Here is a 24,324-nt window from a genome sequence, read left to right on the forward strand (position 1 = left end):
ATATATATATATATATATATATATATATATATAAAACCATGATTATAATGATTGGTTTTTCAAAATTTTTCTTACTCAATTAAGTTTGACATAGTATTTGATTTTCCTGACATCACATGTGCATTATATCACAAAGCAGTACTTTTAAGAGGAATGAACCCAGATTTTGACCAACCTTCAAGTTGTACAGCATTTTTCCAACCTGTAGAAAAAAAACTATTTATTATGTGTATGAACAAGATCAGTAGACACTTTTTTTTTTTTAAAGCAATTGGGGTTAAGTAACTTGCTCAAGGTTGCATGGCCAGTTATTATTTCTGGGTGTGGTGCTGAGTATCTGAGCCCGGATTTGATCCAGGTCATCCTGACACTGGAGCCGGTGCTCTTACTCGCTGAGCCACCTGGCCGCCCCTAAGCAATTGGGGTTAAGTAACTTGCTCAAGGTTACACGGCCAGGTGTTTCTGGGTGGGTTCTAAGTGTCTGAGCCCGGGATTCGATCTCCAGGTGTTCTCAACACTGGAGCCGGTGCTCTTACTCGCTGTGCTACCTGGCCGCCCCTCAGTAGACACTTCTTGTTTGTCAGATCTGAACACAGCACCCAAGTCGGCCACTTTGGCAGAGGGAGTTACAGGTCATCTCTCTTTCAGACAAATGATTTTCCCTTCACTGTTTTAATAGAACAAGGATACTCTGTTACCATGCTTCCCCATATTGAAATTACTTCATTTTGAATATGTAAATAACATTGCCATGGGCACCTTAGACTATCACCTTCAAGGTGAGATATTGTTCAACTGTGTACAAATATAACAAGCCAAAAAACAAGGCTCTCCATCAGCACCATAAGTAAAAGCTACTTCCAGACCATGACACTCTTTGAAAGGAAGCACCTGGGAGGCAGGATTATTATGGTTTTGAACAGTTAAGAAATATCTTTGTCCAAAGATGCATCATTCACAGTCATTCAGCCTGACATCTATATGTATACCTCTCTCTATATAGATATATGTATATATGTGTGTTTGCATTATATATATATATGTATATCTACATAAGTAATCTATATTTGTACATTGGATATATATATATATATATATATTTGGTAAGCAGAGATTTGTTCTCTGTGTACATAGAAATATAGACCTTGATCATATAAAATGTATCTCTTTTTGTGTGTGTTTTTTTTCTTTAAATAGTAAGTTAAATGTCTTGCTGGATTTTCTCAGCAAGGCAAGGTTTCATCCTCTTAAAAACAAGATTGTTTTAAAAAATAAAAAATGGAAATCAGAATTATAAATAATGCCATTTTGTCTGAAATAAAGATGATATGAATATCCCTATCCATTGTAGATTGTTCCTTGTTTTCTGAGTACTTTGCACCAAAATGTTTTTTTAAAAAATTGTTTTAAAATACTAATACAATACCTCTCCCCTTTTATGTTGCCTTTGGTGGATTGATATAGTGGATAGAGACCTTTTGGAGTAAGCCTTTACTACCTCTGTTCTGTGTGGTCCTGGTCAAGTCCCCTAACCCCTCAGTGGCAGAACACTTTTAGGTCCTTAAGAGTAGAGACTCCCCCCTCCACCACCTTTCTCCTCTTCTTGCGTCCTCAGTACTTAACAGAGTGCCTGGTACATAGTAGATATTAAATGAATACTAGTTGCCTGAATAACTATAAAGGGAAAGTCCTGGAATTCTCTACAGTGATAAAATCATAGATTTGGACCTCCAAAAGGCACAGCACAAAACTTTTCTTACTTGTAAGAGGAGTTTTCTAGTTTTTCAAACTACCTGTTGAAAAGGGGTGTTCACGTTTGCTCTACTTTAGATATCTTTGGGTACAACAGAATATCCTGGCACTTTACCCAGAATAATATAAACAGAGTTTTCCAATGCACCAATTATTCCTGAATCATTACTCGCAGCTTGTAGCCTTAGATTTGGGGCATCTGACAAGATGACAATGGACTGGCTGTATTATACAAAGCTTTTCAAGACAGCTTACCAATGGATTTTGACAACTTGGACTGTCATTTGGTGCCACTTTTCTAAGCTTTCAGTATCTGGAGTTGGGGAGAAAGGACCCTACCCCAGAGGGCACCAATGTATGGTCCATCAGAGTCATGACAATGTTTAGGGATGACTTGTGCATCAACCATCTTTGATATGGTACCCTGGAGGACTGACAGTTATCAGTGAACCCTTACTGATAGTGTTTCTGTGAGATCAAGAGGACACACTTTTAATTTAAAAAACACAATCAAACCAAGTCTTTTAGCTACACACACAGAAAGAAGTAACCTTCTGTGTTTTGGATTCCAAAAAGAGAGCCCCTAGGAAGCCATACAACTTACATAATTGACAAGAGAAGATTTGGGATCACAGGATTACCATGTCTATAAGAGTCAGTGCTGTTGAATCCAAGATCATGGCCTAGTGTCTGATCCTGGAACATCTTACCAACCTTTGCTCTGGTATCTTTTATCTCTGAAGAACAATCAGCAGCAAGGGAGATTCAGATATTTGCTCTTAATTTTTTTTCAATGATTCAATTTTTAATGATATACTGTATATTTGAGGGGTATGCCCTCTACCAACATGGATCACTTGACTTAGGAAGCCTTCAGTAGAACCAATAGTTAAATAGTTCAATAGAACCAATGGTTAAATTCCATAGAAATCTGATATTACTCCAGGCCTTTATGGTGGTGTGGAAAAAAAAAATGTTGTAGTCATAGGATAGTAAATTTAAAGTCACAAAAGATCTTATAGATAATCTAGTCTAATACCCTCATTTTACAGATGAGAAAATGGAGAACAAAAAGTTGTTACTGTCTCCAATAGACACAAGTAGCAAGTGGCAAAGGCAGGATTTGAATCCAGGACCTTGGACTTTATCATCAGCAGATGTTCCACAAGTCACTATCTTTCCTGTGTTGTTCCTTTAAGTCACGAGTGAAACATTCAGGGTTGAAACACAAGGGAAAAGAAAGTGACCTGTGGAAGGACAGGTTCAGAGGACACACTGGCTATGTTGATGAATGATGGATTGTAATGAAGTAGGTACCCACCTGCTTTTCCAAGGCTATTCCATATTATTGACCTTTATGCATTCAATGTCCTAACTGACCAGTCCTGCTTACTGTTCTCTTAACTTGAGACAATGTCTCCAATTTCTATATCTTTGATTAGTTTTCCCCCATTGCCTAGAATGCACCTCTTCATCTTTGATCCATAAAATCCCCATCTTTCTTTGAGGGTTAGCTCATTGGGACCTCTCCTAGTTCCCTTAGGTCAGGGGTGGGGACCCTGCAGCCTTGAAGCCACATGTGGCCCTCTAGGTCCTCAAGTACAGCCCTTTGACTGAATCCAAACTTCATAGAACAAATCCCCTTAATAAAAGGATTTGTTCTGTAAAACTTGAACTCAGTCAAAAAACCACACACAAAGAACCTAGAAGGCCACATGTGGCCTTTGGACTGCAGGTTCCCTACCCTTGCCTTAGGTGTTAGTGTTTTCTCCCTTTCCCCTAAATTATCATATTCTTATTCAACTGTTTACATGGTGTATTCCTATAGCAGAGTGTAAACTGCTAAGGGGTAAAAACCATCAGTTTTTGTCTCTATATCACCAGTGCCTAGCACAGTGCCTTGGACACACTAGGCTCTTAAAAATGCTCACTGAATTATATTAGATGAAAAATACTAGCCATGTACCTTTTTCCTTCTATGTTGCCATGGGCACGATCACTTAATTCCTATGCTGTCTTGAAGGGCATAATAACAAAACTGCCATCTATAAAATCTTGCTTTCTTTTCTTGATAAACCAGGTCCATGACATGCTAGCTTTAGTCTATGTCAACATTTCCAAATTGCAGTTTGGTATGAGGAGAAACTCCTTCCTTCTCTCTCTTTTCAAAAATATTATTCTCTGGCTGAGCTATGAATCAGTTTTAATTTTGTTGGCATCACAGCCTATGAGGCTTATGTGAGCTGTGAGTATTGCTAAATGAAAAGGTTATTAGGCTGGCTCTAGCTGGCCTAATGCTTGTTGACAGCTCAGCCAGCCATTGACAAGGGGTCCCTAGAAACTCTCTAGGACACTAGCTAAGTCTTTACATTCCTCTTCACATTTCAACTGATTCAAAACAAGAAGGTGGCCTCAGGCAGAAATTTTAGGCTTTAATGTGTTATCTACCACTGTGAGAATATCTGTTCAACAGCATACACAATGGAATCCTTGAATGTTGCCTTGTATCACCTCACCAATATTGTATGGAATTGGCACCCAGGGGTACAGAGGACTTCTATGATGGGAACGGGAGATCCTCGAATGCCCTAATGAATATATGATCCTGATTTAAGAGCTTCTTTACGTCTGTTGTTCCTGTTAGGCTACATATTCATGAACTCCTTGGCATTTGTTGTTGTTGAGCTGTGACCAATTCTTTGTAGCCCTATTTGGGGTTTTATTGGCAAAGATATTAGAGTAGCTAACCATTTCCTTCTCCAGCATTATTTAGTTGAGGAACTGAGGCAAACAGGGTTAAGTGACTTGCCCAGAGTCACACAGCTAGTAAAGTATCTGAGGACAAATTTAAACTTAGGAAAATGAATCTTCCCGACTTCAGGCAGAGTAATGTCTTAAGGAATACTTATGATCTATTATTCTTTTAATTTATACCTCATCGACTCACAGAAGGACAACAACTTGGTGACCTTCAGTATTCCTATTTCCTATTGGATATGGATACATGGCAGCATCCTTGCCAATGCACATTTTCTATTTAGAAAGAAATAATGATGCAAAATAACCCAAGAAGATAAGGACCTTAACCACAAAAGGCAAAATGGTAACATGGTGGAAGTTGTAGGCATTCAGTGATTACAGAAAAGCATGTCAAGAAGGAGGAAGAAGAGAAAGGGAAAGGGAAAGAGAAGAAGGCTAGCTAAAGGACAATGTGGGTTGTGGGTTGTGGGGGGGGGCATAATAACTGTCTCCAAGTGTTGCTTAGAAGAGTGATTAAACTGGTTTTACTTGTCTCTAGGGGGTTGAATAAGGAGCAAGGGAGTGGAAGTTGCAAAAAGGCAAATTTATATTTTTATATTAAGAAAATCTTAAAGAATACTCAAAAATAGGATGGATACTTCAGGAGATAGTGGCTTCGCATCCCTGAGGGTCTTCAATGCTAGATGGCTACTTGCAGAGTAAAGCCATAGAGGGTATTCGAACTTATCAACATAAGTACTCCCTTGGATGGTCTGGACATCAACTCATCTACCTCTTATCATCCTGTGCAGAAATTGTCTGCTTCCTCCCATAAATCTTCTACAGAGGGAGCACAACCAATGTGAGAGGCATCTTCATCTAGATCTCTTGTCATAGAATGGATGCAAGGGTATCATACTGACTGCCTGACCATCTCTCACTCTCACTCATTATTGTCTCACTTCTTTATGTAGGCAACTAATCAATCAAGAAATATTCATTAACAGCCCACTATGTGCCAGGTACTGTGTTAGGCACTGGTCATGAAAGAACAAAGAAGGAAACAATTCCTACTTGCAATGAGTTTGCATGCTAATGAAGGTGATAAGCACATATAATATTATATATATATATATATATATATAATGAGCATAAAGTCAATAGATACAAATATATATATGTAAAGTACTTGACTGTATATATCTTTTATCTGATGGCATCTTTTAAACCACTTTTGGACAAGTTCTTGCTGGTAATAAATTCTACCTTATTTATGCCTTACCACACACATCTCCATTTCCATATCTTCCTTCCTTCCTTCCTTCCTTCCTTCCTTCCTTCCTTCCTTCCTTCCTTCCTTCCTTCCTTCCTTCCTTCCTTCCTTCCTTCCTTCCTTCCTTCCTTCCTCCCTTCCTCCCTTCCTCCCTTCCTCCTTTCCGTCCTTCCTTCCTCCCTTCCTTCCTTTCTCCCTTCCTTCCTTCCTCCCTTCCTTCCTTTCTCCCTTCCTCCCTTCCTTCCTTTCTCCCTTCCTCCCTTCCCTCTATCTTCTTCTTTCTCCTTTTCCTCCCTTCTCTCTCTCCTCACCCTCTGTCCACATAATGAATCCTACCCTTTCTTACCTGGAGGTGCACTGCCTAAAGGAATATAAAATTTGATCGCTGAAATCTGGCAAGATATCTTAGGTTTTACAGGTTAGATTTCTTTTTTTATGGACCACGCCTTAAACCCAAATCACTCTGGCTCTCACCAATTGGCCAACAATGGGTCTCAGACCAAGCCTCACTGGATCTTGTTTGTGTTCTGATGGCTCAGAGTGAGTGTAAACAGCAATTGTTTCTGTTTTGGCCAGAAACCCTGAGGGTCTTCTCCCAGATTGATTTTTTTTTGTGATTAGTTAAAAGAGGCCATACTTTTTTTCTTTTTGGCTTTTTTTTGGAGGGCACTTGGGGTTAAGTGACTTGCCCAAGGTCACACAGCTAGTCTTTATGTTAAGTGTCTGAGGCCAGACCTGAACTCAGGTCGTCCTGACTCCAGGGCCAATGCTCCATTCACTGCACCACCTAGCTGCCCCAAGAGGCCATTCTTTACCTCATTTTTAGCGAGCCTTAATCATTGAATGGGCATTGCCTCAGACAAACTGAGACCTGGGGAAGACCTTAACTTAAAAAGACCAAGATCTTCCTCTGCATCAGGAGCCATCTCCAGTGGTCCTGATCTATATCTTGCCACTGCACCCAGACGACTCTGGAGGAGAGAGTGAGACTGTCACTTTGCACTGCCCTGCCTCACTTAAATCCAATTCACTTGCAAGTCATGACATGACCTTCTTGATCTCATGGTCCTTTTTGAAAATGATGGACAAACAACATTTAGAATGACTGCAGAGAGTAGTGTGGGAAGGGCTCTGGACTGTAGTGAAGATGTGCCTCTGACACTTCTTAACTATATTACTGTGGCCGAGACACCTCCCTTCTCTGATCTTCAGTTTCCCCGTATATAAAATGGGATAATAATATTTACCCCATATGGTTGTTGTGAGGAAAGTGTTTTTATGCTTTAAAATCTTGAAGTGCTATAGAAATGTAAGCGATTACTTGGTCAGTACTTTAAAGTATTTCTTTTACTTTCTTAAATGGGAGTTTGCTTTGGTGCCAAGAATAAGAAACATAGTACAAGTTTTCAGGTTATATTGGATGACCATATCTAGAGCTCCAGCTCTAACTTCTTCTTAAGATCTAGTCCCATAATTCCAAATCCAACATGTTCAACATTAAACTCATCTTCTCTTCTAAAATGCCTCCCTACTTTTTTGTTCTATTTCTGTTAAAGCAACATCCATCCTCAATGACTTAGGCTTATAGACTTCATAAACTTGAAGCATTGGGAAAAGGTATTAAGCTTACTTTACTTGATCACAGAGGTCAGCACAAGGAGCTTGGGTGGAAGGTTCAAAGAGCCACATTTAGCTTTGCTGTAAGGAGAAATGTTCCCCCCAAAAGGGATAGCCAAGAATGTAATGGAATGCCTTAAAGGATAGTGGTTTATACCTCCTTGAAGACTTTTAAGTAAAAACTGGATGATCAATTATCAGGTATATTCTAGTTTGTTGACTCTCCTGCCCCCTACATAATTCAACCCCCATGGTTGATGCATGCTTTGGACTAAATAACCTCTCAGGTCTCTTTCCTCTCCAACCTTCTCCAAAGGTCTTGGATTCAGTGATTCACAATCATCTTTGACTCTTCCCTTTTTCCCACTTGACGCATCAAATCAGATACTAATTCCTTTTGTTTTTATTTCTACAATATCTGTTCCACCAAGACCTTTTTCTTCATTCCATTATAATTCATCGTTCAATCACTTCTCTTCTATAATACTCAACTGATCACCTAACTGGTTTTCTTTTCTATTGTCTATATCCAGCCCCATTGATTATACTTCCTGAATAATCTTCTAAATGTACTCTTATGATCAGGAAGATTTTTTGTTAAAAAAAAACCCTTTAGAATAAAGTATGACTTCTTGATCTTGCATAAACAAATCTCATAAAAAGCCCAGCCCATATTTTTCACATACCATAGATTACAATGAGCTTAGACTTTCTTTGATCACTCATTCTTGTATTATTTCCTCCTGTCTATGTAACTTTGCTCACAACTCTGTGTATGGATGGCTTTAGACTATTCCATCTCATTCCAAATTCCAATTTCCTTCTGTTGAAGTCCTACCCTTCTTTCAAGACTCAAATCAGATGCAACTGCCCTGAGCTTCCACAGGTGAATATGATCTATCCCTTTTTTGCTTTATCCTACCACCTTGCCTCTAATTCTCATTTGTATTTATGTCATTCTATCCTGGATCATATCCTCTTTATGAGGAGGACCCACTTCACATTTATCTGGGTAAACCCTGCACCTAACACATTGTAGGCACTTAATATATTTTTATTCAATTGAATTGTTGAATCTAAAACAGGGAAAACCTAAATAGCTTCTTCTTAATGTTTCTTTCACCATGAGAATAAGTTCCAGTGCCTTGTGATTCCAGCGCGTGTGCGCACACACACACACACACAAACACACATCACATAACATTTATAATTTAATTAGAAAACTTGACTGTTTGATCTAACAAGAGTGACAAGGAATGTAAAAATTGTAGTTGAAATATCAAGCAAAATGTTTCTGCTGCTATTTGGAGGGCATCAGCCCCACTGCACTCACCATTTCTCTCCCATTTTTTCAATACGTTGCTGCCTAAAATTCCTTCAGTAGAAATTTTTTTTTTTTGTTTTTTGGAGGGCAATTGGGGTTAAGTGACTTGCCCAAAGTCACACAACTAGTAAGTATGTCAAGTATTTGAGGCAAGATTTGAACTGAGGTCCTCCTGACTCCATGGCCAGTGCTCTACTCACTGTGCCAACTAGCCACCCCTACAAATTAATTTCTTTCTGTAGAACTTTAAAAGCACAAAAGACCCTGGAATACATATTCTTACTATATTTTTTTTACAACATTGACATAACCTCAATCAATTTCATATTCATCTTTTAATAGTTAATCTATTTAAACTCTTAATTTTTAACTTTTATGAAGTTATCAAGGAATATAATTTAATTTACTTTCAAAATTTTGTAACTGTGAAAGAATCATCTAATTCCATGCTATTATGAAATTAACGTTTCAATTTCCTTTTCAGTTGAAAATCACCTATCTGTGAACTATGTCTCAATGATGCCCAACATCCCATTTGTATTTTGGCTGCCATCTCATACTATTGACTCATATTGGACTTGTGGTTCACTAACCCAAGATTTTTTTCAGAATAATTTCTGTCTAATCCTATGTTATAACTGGGGAGTTAATTTTTTGTACCTAAGTACAACACATTTATTCCTATTGAATTTTGTCTTGTTAGATTCAGTCCAATGCTAAAGCCTGTAAAGATCCTTTTAGATCCCTGACCTTGATCCATTCTGTCAGCTTTGTGTCATCTGTATTCACCCCTCCAGTGGGATCCTCTAGTGGAATCCTCTTGCCACACGACCTTGAACCCTTAACTGCTCTTCAGTCTGGACATCCAGCTGGATCTGAACCCATCTGATTGTATTAGCAGTTAATTCTTATTCTTACATCTTCTCTACATGAATATTACAAGATGCTTTTTATCAAGAACTTTGCTAAAAATCTAGGCAAATATAATTCACAGACTTCCCATCATTTACTAGTTTTGTAATCTTGTAAAACAAACAAAAATAGACCTACCAGCCATACATATTAACCCCACCCACATCATTTGCATAAACTCTTGCCATATTTACCAACCTTTGCCTTTTTTGACTGAATTTTCATTAATCTTTCAAAACACAACTACAAGAGCTTAGCTTTTCCATGGAGCCTCCTCTGACCACTGCTCCATAGACATAGTGTTGGTTTCCTGAGGCGTTGAAATGACCAGATTGGATGAGATAATCTCTCAGATTCCTGCCAACTCTGATATTCTTTGGTCCTGTGACCTCTCCCATCTCAAAGCTAATAGTATTTCTTGTCTGCACTGTTATTTGGTATTTAATCTGATAATGTCCTATGACATCTCTTACATAGTTGTCCTCTTAGTGTTATTTAACTTTTCATGTATTATCACATCACTTTTTAGTCGTGGTTGTCTGATCTTTTCTACTTGATTGTAATCTCAAAGCCCCTAGAGAAGTGTTATGAATATTTAATAAATTTTAGTTACATATATAATAACTGACATCTTTTAACATCAATTTAGAGTTTGCACAATGCTTATATATATTATTTCATCTGAGTCTCATGACAACTTTATGTTATAGGTTGTACAGATGTTATGATGACTATTTTACAGATGGGAAAACTGAGGTTCAAAGAGAGTTTAAGTGACTTGTTCATAAGTAAGTTATCAAATGTAAGATTTGTACCAAAATTTCTCTGACTTGAAGTAAGACCAGTATCCTATCTACTATGCAACCCTGCCTTGTATAAGGAGAAACAGAGGAGTTGTGGTAATGGTAAATGTGGTGAAATTACCCTACTCATGCATAACAGGAGATTAAAAATATTTTAGAATGTTGACATTGTTATATGTCGCATGCTTTTATGTTTGTAATTATTGTAAAACCCCAGGAAGGAAGACCCCAGTCTGGGCTATGACTTGGGACCTTGAGTTAGGGAAACAATATAGTACATTGTATATAATAGTCACTTAAAGTATCACTTCAGTTCAACAAATCTCTCAATGCACTGGGCTTGGAATCAGTAAGATTCCACTTCATGAGTTCAAATGTGGCTTCTCACATTAACTAGTATGACCCTAGGCAAGTCACTTAACCCCGTTTGCCTTAGTTTCTCATCTGTAAAATAAGTTGGCAAACCATTGCAGGATCTTTGCTAAGAAAACCTCAAAATGGGGTCACGAAAGTCAGATATGACTGAAAGAACTCAACAACAACAACAGGTAAAAGTGACTAGAGAGGAAACGGGTCAAATGTAGTAAGATCATAATTCATGTGTCATTTTCTTTTTTCTTTTTAAAGCAATTGGGGTTAAGTAACTTGCTCAAGGTTACACAGCCAGTTATTTCTGGGTGTGGTGCTAAGTATCTGAGCCCGGATTTGATCCAGGTCATCCCGAAACTGGAGCCGGTGCTCTTACTCGCTGAGCCACCTGGCTGCCCCCAGGTGTCATTTTCTATATAGTCTTAGTCAAAGTCAAAGAAAATATTGAAAGATTATCTTAGTTCTTGAATAGACTGTGAATGAGTTAGTGGCTCCATGCATTGAATATTAAAAAAGAAAAATCTAAACTACTGTAACCAGAAGATTCACATTTCAGAAATTCTCTGTAGAATGATCAAATTTCTAGGTGATTATCATTGTCTGCTTCCTTTCTTCCCCCTACCTCAGGTTAAATAAAATCATAGAAGATAAAACAGGTTGGTTGCCAAGCCCTTCCTTTGAGATGAAAGTAAAAGGTAAAGAGAGGTTACCTTCTTACAGGCTGTGACTGAACTTCCCAAACTGCTTCCTGAACTTTCGGTGCCGCTGCACTGTTGCTCAGAAACTTCATACATCAGTGAGGATTCAAAGTTGCTGATGAAGATGTGTGTCCCCAAAACACAGAAAAAGAGAACATGTCCTAGTAAGTTACAAACATTCACAGGAATGGTAGAAAAGTAACCAGCCAACTAACCAACCAACCCACAAAACAAACCATCATACAATTTGTTAGAAATGGTCCTCTTTTCTAGATTGCATCAAACCCTAAAAATTCATTGCTTGCATGAGCATTTCCTTGTTTGACTAAGCTTTCTTAATATGTAGACTCATCATGAACTGTCCTATTGTGTATAAGAAATTGCAGTGCTGATGCCTGCAGCTGATAATGCTTAGATGGACAGAATCACATCTGCTTGCCTTGAATAATACCCTAGTGGGTATCATGGCCATCTTTATTAAGTTAACAGTTTAGTTGTACAAGGATTCTTAACCTTCTTTTATAGCACTAACTTTTTCCTTCCCCATCCTGGCCATTCTATTGAAACCCATGGACCCTTTCTTGGAATAATATTTTTAAATGCAAAACTAACATACACAAGATTACAAAGAAAACCAATGATATCAAAGTATTGTCATCACAATACTAAAACACAAGTTTATGGGCTTCAGGTTAAGAACTCTTGTTCTAGACTCATAGAATACCAGAACTTCCAGATTAACTAATTAAATCCCTTCATTTTTCAGAATAGGAAACTGAAATCCAGAAAGATGGCACGATATGTCCAAAAAGTCAGTGATTGAATTCTTTATTGTGTCCTGCCTCAAAATGTGACAAGAAAGACATCTACATTTTCCTTTCTCACAACAGTGTAGGGGTATGAGTTATGTTGCAGAGAGAAGACAATTTCCTACATAAGTTGGATTAGAAGACACCTGAGGTTCCTTCTTATCTAAGATTCTTTAGTTCTAGAGTTCTGATTTTCAAAACTAGCCACTATGTAATCTGATAGACCTTATTTGTAAATAATATTTTTAAATTAAAAAGTATTTTAGAAAATGGTAGTTGAATTAAAATGTAATTAAATTTAATATCTTAAAAAGGTTTTTTTTTGGTAACTGTTTTTGTACAGCTCCTCCAACACTTATTATTTCCCCCTATTTTTTATCAACTTTGCCAATCTTGTAAATCTGAGGTATAAAGTCAGAGTTACTTTATATGCATTTCTCTAATTATTAGTGATATGGCGCATTAAAAATTGTGTAGTAGATACCTTTGCTTTCTTTTCTTGAGAATTTCCTGTTCACACCTTTAACTGTCAATTGAGGAATGGTTCATAAACTTATAAATATGAATCAATTCTTTATACATATTGGAAATGATACCTTCATCAGAGAAATTTGCTGCAAATGTTTTTTCCTTAGTTACCTATTTCCCTTATAATCTTAGCTACATTGGTTTTGTTTATGCAAAAGCTTCTTATGTAATCAAAATTATAGATTTTATCTTTTGTGATCCCTTTTATTCCTTGTTTGATCATGAACTCTTCCTCTATTCATAGATATGCAAGTTACTTTCTTGGTCTTCTAATTCATTTATGATGTGACCTGTTATGTCTAGGTCATGCAATAATTTGGAGCTCAGCTTGGTTTGTGATGTGAGGTGTTGGCCTAAACCTAATTTCTGCTGGACAGTTTTCCAATTTTCTCAACAATTTTTTTGTACAGTTATTATAGAAAGTAATTTATCACCTGGCCCCCAAAGTTATGAAACACTACTTACCTTTATCCAGCAATACCATGCATTACTAAGCCTAAACCCAAAAGATATCTTAGAAAGAGGAAAAGTTATTTAATGTAAAAGTATATATACATATACACACATATACATACATATATACATATAGTGTATACAAATACATGTATGTGTCTGTGTTTAAGCTCTTTTGTGGTAGAAAAAACTAGAAACTAAGGTGATGCCAAAAAATTGGGAAATGACTAAACAAATGATGGTATCTTAATAGAATGGCTCATATGTTCTATAAGAAATGATGAAGGGGTGGCCAGGTAGCACAGCGAGTAAGAGCACCGGCCCCAGTGTCGGGATGACCTGGGATCGAATCTAGGCTCAGATACATAGCACCCTCCCAGAAACACCTGGCCGTGTAACCTTGAGCAAGTTACTTAACCCCAATAGCTTAGGGGCAGCCAGGTGGCTCAGCAAGTAAGAGCACCGGCCCCAGGGTTGGGATAAGCTAGGGATCAAATCCGGGCTCAGATATTTAGCACCACACCCAGAAATAACTGGCCGTGTAATCTTGAGCAAGTTACTTAACCCCAATTGCTTAAAAAAATATGATGAAAAGGATGATTTCAGAAAAACCTGAGAGTCATGTATGAACTGATGTAAAGTAACAATTTAAATAAAACAACAACTATAAAAATGAACAATGTTGAGGGACTTACTCTGATTAATATAATGATCAATCATGATACCAAGGAAGAAATGATAAAGAATGCTACCCATTTCTTGACAAAGAGATGATGGACTACATATACAGAATGAAACACACTTTTTTTTACATGGCCAATATAAGAATTTGTTTTTACCTGACTAGCATATTTGTTACAAAGGCTTGCCTTCTTTTTTTTTTTTTTGGTGGAGTTGTGATGGGAGGGAGATAATATACATGCTTGTTATTTGAAAAAAAAGAATTTAATTTAAAAAGGACAGTTTAAATGATAGCAAAGCTCACAGTTTTGAAAATATGGTGATTTATAATTTAAAACACTATATTAGACCTTTAATTCTACTTGGATCCCAGCCATTTTTTTTATCCTGTACAAGATATATGAAAATGTATCTACTGATATTCAAATACTCAATGTAACTTTCCATCAAATTTTTTTCCATTGCTTGTTTTTTTGCTTTTTTTTGGGGGGGGGGGTTAGGGGAGAAGGTTAATAGTGACTTGCCCAAGCTCATACGGCTAGGTTGTGTGTGTGTGTGTGTGTGTGTAAGTGTCTGAGGCTGGATTTGAACTCAACTCCTCCTGAATCCAGGGCCAGTGCTCTATTTACTGAACCACTTAGCCCCCCCCCCCCTTTCCATCTAATTCTTAACCTAATGTCACAAGTTTTCCTTAAAAACCATCAACAAAAAATTATTTCATAAGAATCATGCATTTCTAGTTGATTTATTTCAACAATAGAATTTTCATGCCCAAATTTTTAAGTTACATGTTTATAAGTTTGTTTCACCTCAGCAGATCATGAGTAAAATAATTAGTGAAATGAACATGAACTTTTTCTATTAATATGCAGTTAAACCAATGAAAACCTATGAATAGTGTCCATTGGCATTTTTGGATTATTGTTATACATATATAAGTATGTACATAATTATACATATAGATATGTGCATTATATGTGTGTATATACATATATATTTGAAAAATACATATTTTATATGAATATACATGTACATATCTGGAGGCAGTATGACAGAGTGAATAGAGAACTGTCTTCGAAGCCAGAAAGATTGGGATTCAAAACCTGTCTCTGAAGCATATGGGCTGAGTGATCCTGGATTTAACTTTTAACATTTTAACTTCTCAGTACTCTAGGAAAGTCTAATACTATAATTTGCAGAGAAGGTATTGACCTACATTGATAGAGGGGGTTTCTTAACTTGGGGGCTCCCTATATCAATTAAATTAAAGTTTCAGATCAAAACAAAACAAAAATTGGGTACAATATACAACAAATGCCAATTGGAGGGTATTAGGCAATGCAGACAAAAATCTTGCTTTGGATAATTTAGTAAAAATAAATTTTAAAAATTAAATCTGAACACTAGCTGATATATGTTTACCACAGTACCTGGCATAGTGTAGGTGCCTAATGAATGCTTGTTGACTTGATGCAGACTGAGGGTAGATTAATTCAAGTCATATCACCAACCTCATTTAGGAACTTTAAAGATGCAGCAATATTATTTGGTGACACTGGAGAGGGTTTATATGACCAGCCATGGAATAGAATAAGGCATATATGAAGCTACTCTATTCTTTTGTTGACCCAACCCATTTTTGATTTCTTTTTCAGTGATAGCAACATGCTCGCTATAAAGTAATATAACATTTGACATGAGCCATATGTAAAGGGGTGGTGCCCTCAGAGTTGTCCTATTTCCACCCCTCCAAAGCCCATTGCTAATGGAGGGATAGAACCCGTTAAGCCAAGCTACCATTCTGATTTCTTCTTGAATCCAAACAGCATTCCAGGATCTCCTTCTTATGAGCTGTGTTACCTGAGGTAAGTCACTTCCTCTCTGAACCTTTGCTTCTTCAGTAAAAAAAGGGGAGTATAATGATTGCTTGTAGGAACACAGATTGAGAGATAGAAGGAACCTCATAAGTCAGCTGGTAGAATGTCCTCAACTTTACAGATGAGAAAGCCAAGATCCAAGCAATAGAAATGGTCCAAAGTCATACAGGTAGCAGGTATACCCAGAATTTTAAACCAGGTCCTCTTAACTTAACCCAGAACTCCCACTTAGGTTCTGTAATATGTTAGATCTTCTGAATTTAGCTTATTTAAGATAGAAGGGAAGGGCAGCTAGGTGGTACAGTAGATAGAGTGCCAACCCTGGAGTCAGGAAGATTCATCTTTTGCCTCAGTTTCCTCATCTGTAAAATGGAGTAGAGAAGGAAGTGACAAACCACTTCAGCATCTTTGCCAAGAAAACCTGCAATGGGGCCATGAAGAGTCAGGCATGACTAAAACAACTGAACAACAACAAAGATAGAATGTACAACACAACAATGTATTTCCAGGGTGGTTAGGTGGTGCAGTGAATAGAGCACCAGCCCTGGAGTCAGGAGGACCTGAGTTCAAATATGGCCTCAGACACTTAACACTTATTAGCTGTGTGACCTTGGGCAAGCCACTTAGCCCCAATGACCCTGCCTTCCCCCTCCAGAAAGACAAAAAAGCCCAAAACAATGTATTTCTACAGATGTGGAAAAACCGAAGGGGAAAAAGAACTCTATGTGTGCAAATCTTGAAGGTTCCTTCTGACTCTAAAGCTATGATTCCATGATTCCTACTGATGCAGTTTAGTGTGAGAGAGCCTCCAAATTCGGTACAGAAATAGAAAGGATATCCATCATGACATGCTAGAAGATGTGAGTTTGTTTGAAACTGACCAAAATTAAAGATTATTTCAGTTTGAAATAATTTGGGCTCCAAGCCAAGAGAAGGAGGAATTAGTCTCTGCAGGAGAGAGGGTCATGTTGTGTGTAGAAGGGGCAGGGTAATTGGCCATATGCTAAAATAACCATTGTGTTCTATCACTAATGAGTCCTTATGGAACCCCAGGGGGGGCTGGTGGATCCCTTTCATCACATGAAATCCCAGGACATATGTCGATTGTGTTGTTTCCCCTTTATCTTTTACTGAGCCAAAGTATCAAATAGAGGGAACAATCTGGACTGGAGAAATGACCGGGTGGAGAGCTTAGTTGGAGGTATCCGGCTCCCAGTGGCCTCACAAAGCATAGGAACAGAACACCTAAATATACCATTCCTGGTCATACCTGGGCATGCTGCTATTCACTTGCTTCCCTCTGTGCCCCCCACCTTCCATGCTAGGAGGAAGCCTATACAATAACAAAAAGAACAGGCTCAATTCTAAATCCAGGCTCAAAAACAGATGCCATTTGAAGTCACCAGAAACAGATTGGAACTAGATTTCAATAGTGCCTGATTTCCAAAATCATATGTGAAGAAGATATGTCTCTCTGGATGAGCATCATGCATGAGCATGTATGTAGAAGGCTATTTTATCTATTTGTTATTGATTTTATCTACATACTTATGTGTTTTATATATGCCAATCTGTTTCTGTGCCTTCGAGATGAAAATGAAATTCTAAAGTATTTATGAAGATAAAAGTTCTTAGTTTCCAGAGATGCAGCAATGTGATGTGACAAAGGTGGCAGAGAAAGAAACTAACACATTTATTAAAATCTCTTTATTTTGGTAGGGGGAAGCTTGCCACAGAATTGAAGTATACCCCCCTAAGTCAATGCTAAAGAGTAAATTGGCAAGTTCTTTAACTGAGAAAATTGTGATGAGTATTAACATTTATTAAGCAAATCCCCTTAGAAGGATAAGGTGTTAAAATACCATAAAAGTGCAGTTTTATATGACAAGATAGAACAAGAGTAGAAAGGACAAAAATGAAGGCAACAAAGCAAATTTTGAAGTGGGTTTTGAAAAGTTAACCTTCAAGTGGATTAGGAGAGAGAGGCAACCCTGCCCTATTTTAGTATAAGACTTTTATATTCACTACTTGTGTGATCTTAGGAAAGTCATTCAACCTTTCTCTCTGGGTCGCAGTTTCCTCATCTGTAAAATGAAGACATTGGACTAAACTGGCTTTTGAGGTTTGCCAACCAGGGTATACCTTCTCTGATAGTGATGAAAACTCTCCTACCCCTTGATAGAACTTATTGTGAATTTCTGTGACTGAAAAAATTCATCATCTGGTGGGCAAACTTTTGGTAATGAGACTTTTTGCTTTTGATTAAGCTGATTTGGGACAACAGTCACAGGCTTCTTTGTCAATTCTTTTTTTTATGCTTTTTGGAGGGCGATTAGGATTAAGTGACTTATCCAAAGTCACATGGCTAGTAATTGTGTCATGTGTCTGAGTCCAGATCTGAACTCAGGTCCTCCTGACTCCAGGGCCAGTGCGCTATTCACTGTGTCACATAGCTGCCCCTTCCTTGCCAATTCTTAAAGCCTTTCCAGCTTGATATGAATTATCAAGTTTGTACCTTTTTAGGCATTTGAGAACCAAGAGAAGCCTCTACACCATGTTGAGACATCAGAGGAGGATATTAGTGGAGGGAGATATTCTGATATTACATACAAATATGAACCTGAATTAACACTCTATTGGAGTCATCAGTGATTCATTCAATTTGAATAAATAGATTCAGTATCATCCATGTAAATGATGCAAAAAGTAAGAAATTCCCTTTTCTAAGGGTACAAGAATCTTAGGAACTGGGGGAAAATCACTGGCTGGTGTGTGAGGACTGGAGCATAGGGGAACCTGGTGGGGAGGGCGAGCCCTGGGGAATGAGTTGAGCTGGGGTGAAGTGAACACCATGGACAGAGCCCCCTCACTTAATAGTGACACTGGCCAGGACTTTAGCAACTGTGATCTCTGAAGCAGTATATTAGCAGATCCTCTTGTATTAAAAAAAATCTAAGTTTTAAGTGCATTGTGTGAATTGCAAGGGATTCCCCCAAATACCTTTGAATAGGTATTTGCAAAATAACCAAATTTCAGATTTGGAAGAGACTTCATGAGCCTTTTAGTCCATTCTGTACATGAATGGCAATATCTACAACATAACCCCTGGTGGTCATCCAGCTTCTGTCTGAAGAACTTTGAGAACAGAATGGGAGGGGGTGATGGTAGGAGAACATCTCTTACCTTCAAAGGCAGCTCATTTATACAGTTCTAATGGTTAGGAAGATTTTTCTGAGATCTAGCCTAAGATTCTTCCCATAAGCCTTATGAGTATAGGCAACTATGTGGCACAGTGGATAAAGTGCCAGGCATGGACTAGGGAAGATTAATCTTCCTGAGTTCAAATCTGGCCTCAGACACTTACTAGTTGTGTGACCCTGGGCAAGTCACTTAATCCTATTTGCCTCAGTTTCCTCATCTGTAAAATGAGCTGGAGAAGGAAATGGTAAACCACTCCAGTATCTATCTTTGCAAAGAACCCTACAAATGGGGTTCTGAAGAGTTGTATATAACTGAAAAATGACTGCACAAAGCCCTATGGGAATGGTAAAATAACATTAGGAGAATTATTTTGATGGGTATAACCAAAAGATCAAAAAGTTTCTTTCAGCAAATCAGGCAGTACATAGCCAGCATCTGGTAGGTCCTCACAGTCCATCATCATCATCATCATCATCAACATCACCTTCATCCTCATCCTCATTATCTAGCATTGAATGGACAGTACCATAGGCAAAGCATTATACCAGGTACTAGTGATACAAAGAAGCATTAGGCATAAAACCTGACCTTGAGAGCCAACAGCCCCGACAAAAGGAACACCTCTAACTACCTGCCTCAGGTCAAGCAGACTAAAAGAGGAGATTGCTTTATCCAAGGCAGAACAATTAAAAAGCCAAAGAGACCAGTGATGAATGCCTTATTCCACAGTACCCTGAAGGGTCGAACAGTGGATACTGAAACCTAACTCAGGAGCGGAATATTGTAGATTTTGAGCTGGAAGGGACCTTAGAATATACACAGCACAGTTCCTTCATTTTACAGGTGACAATATTGAGACCAAGGGAAGTTGTATGACTTACCCAAGGTCACAAAGAAAGCAATTGGTAGAGCCCAGATTCAAATGAGATCCTCTGATTCCAAATCTGATACTCTAGATCATCTCCCCCTCCAGATCTTCTTTTTCCAATCTATGAAATGAGGGGATAGGACCAGAAGGGCTCCAAGAGCTTGTTTATGTTTACTTCATCATTTTCATTCCCTCTACACTTAAATTTGAATTTAGCTCATTCTGTAGTAGACATTGGGGGAGAGACATAGATAGAATGAAGTGCTTATCCTTAATGACCTTGATGTGTATTTAAAATGTTTATAGTTCTGGTTAAGCTATGTTTGGAGACTTATTTGTATAAAGGTACAAGTCATCAAAGTTTTTCTGATATAAGCAATTTGCCCTGTGATTTTTTTTTGTCTAGCAATGTTTTTCAGTCCTTGGGTGCTCTGAAAAACAAAGCTGTTATATAAACAATAAACACAGAAGACATTCATCAAAGACACTCAGAAGAACAATTTCCTGTTATGGTAAAATTACATTGATTGCTGGTAAACCACAAAAGCAGTCAAACTGTCTTTCTATACAATTAAAGGTAGGGTGAAACCTTTTTCTATCTGGGCAAAATGACAGAGATAAAGAGAGTGTTCCAAAAGGGATAGCCTCTCTGACTAGGAAGAATGAAAGCAAAGGACACATACATTTAACATCCTGGAAACGATTGCTATACCATATATCTTTTTTTTGACACACCTGAATCAAAGAAAGAAACAGATATTTACTAAGTTCTTAGTATGTCCCAGAGTATTAAGTACTTACAAATGTTATATCATTTTATCCTCACAATTACTTTGAGGTGGGGGTGGGGGGTAGGTGCTCTCAATGCTCCCATTTTATAGTTGAGGAAACTGAGGCAGACAGTGATCCAGTAACTTGCCCAAGGTCATAGTAAATGTCTGAGGAAGGATTGGAACATAGATCTTCTTGACTGTAGACCCAGAGCTCTGTCCACTGTGTTATGTACCTGCCTAGAGTTGTAATGTTTCTAAAGCTGTCTGTGTTTCCATTACTTGTATTCATTACAGTTTATTTGACTGTGACCTAGTTCACTCGAAAGTATTAAGTACCAGCAGATCTCCAAGTTCAGTGATAATTTTCCTGCAGTGGTGCCATATGGTACTACATGTTGCATCAGAGAAGATAATTTCAAGAATTCCCCAGGATAATGCTAATGAAAATGGGTCCTGTTTATATTGCTTCAGAAATGTCAAGATTCAACACTATAAAAGTCAAGTAGCATTATCAGATTTTTAAAGATTTGTTGTATTTGCTCCTTATTAAAAAGGTTTCTAGTGAACATTGCTACTAAATGCCTACATTCATTCCTTCTCTTGAATCTACCAAATTAAAACTAGCTGTTCTTTATTTTTTTTATTAAAGACCTTATCAAACTTTTAACGAACAGTTAGTACTAATACTATACAAATTATTCTCAAAAATTCAGAAAGCAGAGATTCCTCTTATGAGACAAATATGGTTCTAAAATCTAAACCAGGGAAGAATAAAGTGCTGAAAAATGATAAACTAATATCATTAATGAATAACCATTCAAAAATTTTAAATATAGTCATATAAAACACTATAGCATCTCACACAGAATCTCAGGAATGCAAAGATGGTTTAATGTCAGAAAATATCTGCATAAGCACATTACAAACAAAGAACCCAAAATCAAGTGACTATCTCAGCTGATGAAGAAAAATATTTTGACAAATTATAATATCCATTTATGCAAGAGCCCCTGCAAAGTATAGTCATAGAGAGACCTGTTTTAATACTGTATACATTATTCTTAATTAAAACTTTAGTATCAACAACTGAACAAAGAAAAACTTAGGTTTTTTGACAAAAGGTCATTTTGAGAGGGAACTGGTTTTGTTAGTACTTTTTATTTTTTTAAAAATGATTTTGAATTTGCATAGCAAGATTAGTGAAAGACATTTGACTCCAAGTGTCCTTATTCTAAACATACCCAGGGTGATGAAATTGATAAGTGGATGTACAGAAAATGCAAAGGAAGACTTTCAAAATGGATTGGTTACTTACAAGATCAGGTTATATTCAAGATCAGGTGGGGGTCTTGAAATCCTACCTTTTTTTCTCACTGCCTAATTCAATCTTTTTGATCCTTTCTTCTGTTTTCAGTTTATCCAGGTAAGATCCCTAGACTTAGACTCTTGAGTTCAAATTCTGTGTCTGATACTTACTAGTTCTGTGACTCTAGGGTAAGTTATTTAGTATCTCTCAGACTCAGTTTCCTCATCTGTAAAATGAAAAAGCTAGTACTTTCTTCATAGAGTTGGGACGATCAGATGAGATAGTATATAACAGAGTTGTCAAACATGGGCCAATTTTCCTATGGTTACAGATTAATTAGTTATTTAATTAATTGAAGATATAATTGGGAAAAGTTTAACAAAATAAATGAAAGTACAATGGAACACAGATGATGTTAATATGTGATTTTCTAAGCCAATACATTCACAAGGATCCTTATGCTGTTTGGTGGCCCTATTTCTATCTGAGTTTGATACCAGTGATGAACAGAATGTAGAAAACCTTAAAGTTCCACATAAAATGGTAACTAATAGATAAATGTATGATAAAGCACATCCTTGACAATGAAGACTGAGGATAATAGGATCACAGATCTAGAATTGGAAGGGGTCTCAGAGACCACCTTGTCTAACCCTCTAATTTTATAGAAGGATTTGATTTCTATGCATTATTTAAATTTTGTTCAGTTATTTCTGTTGCGTCCAATTCTCCATGACTCCATTTGGGGTTTTCTTGACAAAGATACCAGAGTGACTTGCCATTTCCTTCTTCAGCTCATTTTACAGATGAGGAAACTGAAACAAACAGGGTTAAGTGATTTGCCCAGGGTCACAAAACTAGAAAGCTTCTGAGGCCGGATTTGAACTCAGGAAGATGAGTCTATTCACTGTGCCCACCTAGCTGCCCCCTGCCTCTGACAGAATAATGTTAAATGGCAATAGCAGTGACAATTAAACTGTCACTTGCATTTGCATAAATGATAGCCTCATCTTAGTAGAAAGCAATTATTCCAAATTAACTACCTTCTATTTAAATCCTAAGTTATGCAAAACAAATCCTTGATTTTGACATTGTTAAGATGTTACTTAATTTAGAATATGCCATATAAAGACCTATAGTGGGTAAATTTCATGTCATGCAGAATCCTTTTATATTTGTGGTAACCTTAAAATATCTACTGGCTAGAGCTAGTGAAATATGAAAATCTCATCATAAGCAGATGCCATTTATAAGATTTGAATTACAATATGAAAGGCACACCAGGTAAAAGCATCTAAATACAACGTAAGAAATTACACAATTATGTGGAACATGGTGGTAATGAGGCAAAAATAGAACATGATTCTTGCATGGAATTCCTATCAGTTGAGGTATCTAACTATCACAGACTGTACCTCCAATGCTAACCATCCATGTGATAAGGTTACTTTATCAGAAAAGTTATCTGAGGAGAGCATCCAGCTAAATGGTCTGGCACAACCCATAAGCAATACTAGAAAAACAACTTCAGATGATTAGCAACCTCAGTTTTTTTTAAACCAGTTTTTAAAATCTTTATTACTTGGCTATGTCTGAAGCCAACAGTCACTCTCATAGCTAGCACAATGGAGCAAAATCACAGCAGCAGCAGACAAATAAAAGAAAGGCCATCTTGAGCAAACTGAAGCCCTGGTCAGGAGCCTAAAGGAGCCCCTTCCCCTCATAGTGGGACTGAGGAGATGCAGACACACTCACTTTGACTGAAGGAATGATAGGATATAGCTGCCATATTGCTCCCACAGGTTCATGGAGATGTGAGAGAAACTGGTCAACCACAGGCCCCAAGAAAAATGCAGCAAGGAAGATACACCTAACGAAAGAACTCCATGTTGGATGATTGAAGACTGCTCCTCCTCACCCCCAATCGATGGAAGCCCTTGAGCCTTAGGAAGCTTAATGGTGAATAGTACAAGGGACATGAGGAAAGCCTTTGCTAGTTAGTGTGTGACCGCACAGCCTGTGGCCGCTCTAGCTCATGATGCAAGCAGGTCAGGTTTTTTGTGTTATTTGTTCAGGGAAGGAGATAACTTGGTGTTCCCTGTAGCAGAATGAACAGATGCTCAAATTTGCAAGTGAATCAAACTCTTGGATTCCTAAATACAACCTGAGAGCTGACCAATCCCTCATGGATGGGACCAGGACACGAGCAGCACCTCCTCCAGCTGGGACAGCTCCCTCACTTGCAGGGCCACAGGCTTGCTTCATCCTCTAGCCCAATGGACAGCAGAGTCGCATTTTTATTATTTTAGTGGCAGAAGGATCAATGCGTGTTCCTGAGAGG

General features: G+C 37.7%; 1 protein-coding gene across 2 annotated transcripts in view; it reads right to left on the reverse strand.

Moving 5' to 3' along the window:
* The window catches only part of SPHKAP (SPHK1 interactor, AKAP domain containing), a 169,242-nt gene that overhangs the window by 106,222 nt on the left and 38,696 nt on the right, over positions 1-24,324 (reverse strand). For both annotated transcript variants that reach the window (XM_069104607.1, XM_069104608.1), the window contains exon 2: positions 11,500-11,602. In XM_069104607.1, the coding sequence (XP_068960708.1) occupies positions 11,500-11,602 (103 nt within the window). The remainder of the gene's footprint in view (positions 1-11,499; positions 11,603-24,324) is intronic.

The sequence above is a fragment of the Petaurus breviceps genome, unplaced genomic scaffold, assembly GCF_028583685.1.
Source record: "Petaurus breviceps papuanus isolate PSGF00001 unplaced genomic scaffold, PetGlider_PUasm1.0 688, whole genome shotgun sequence".
Classification (NCBI taxonomy): Eukaryota; Metazoa; Chordata; class Mammalia; order Diprotodontia; family Petauridae; genus Petaurus; species Petaurus breviceps.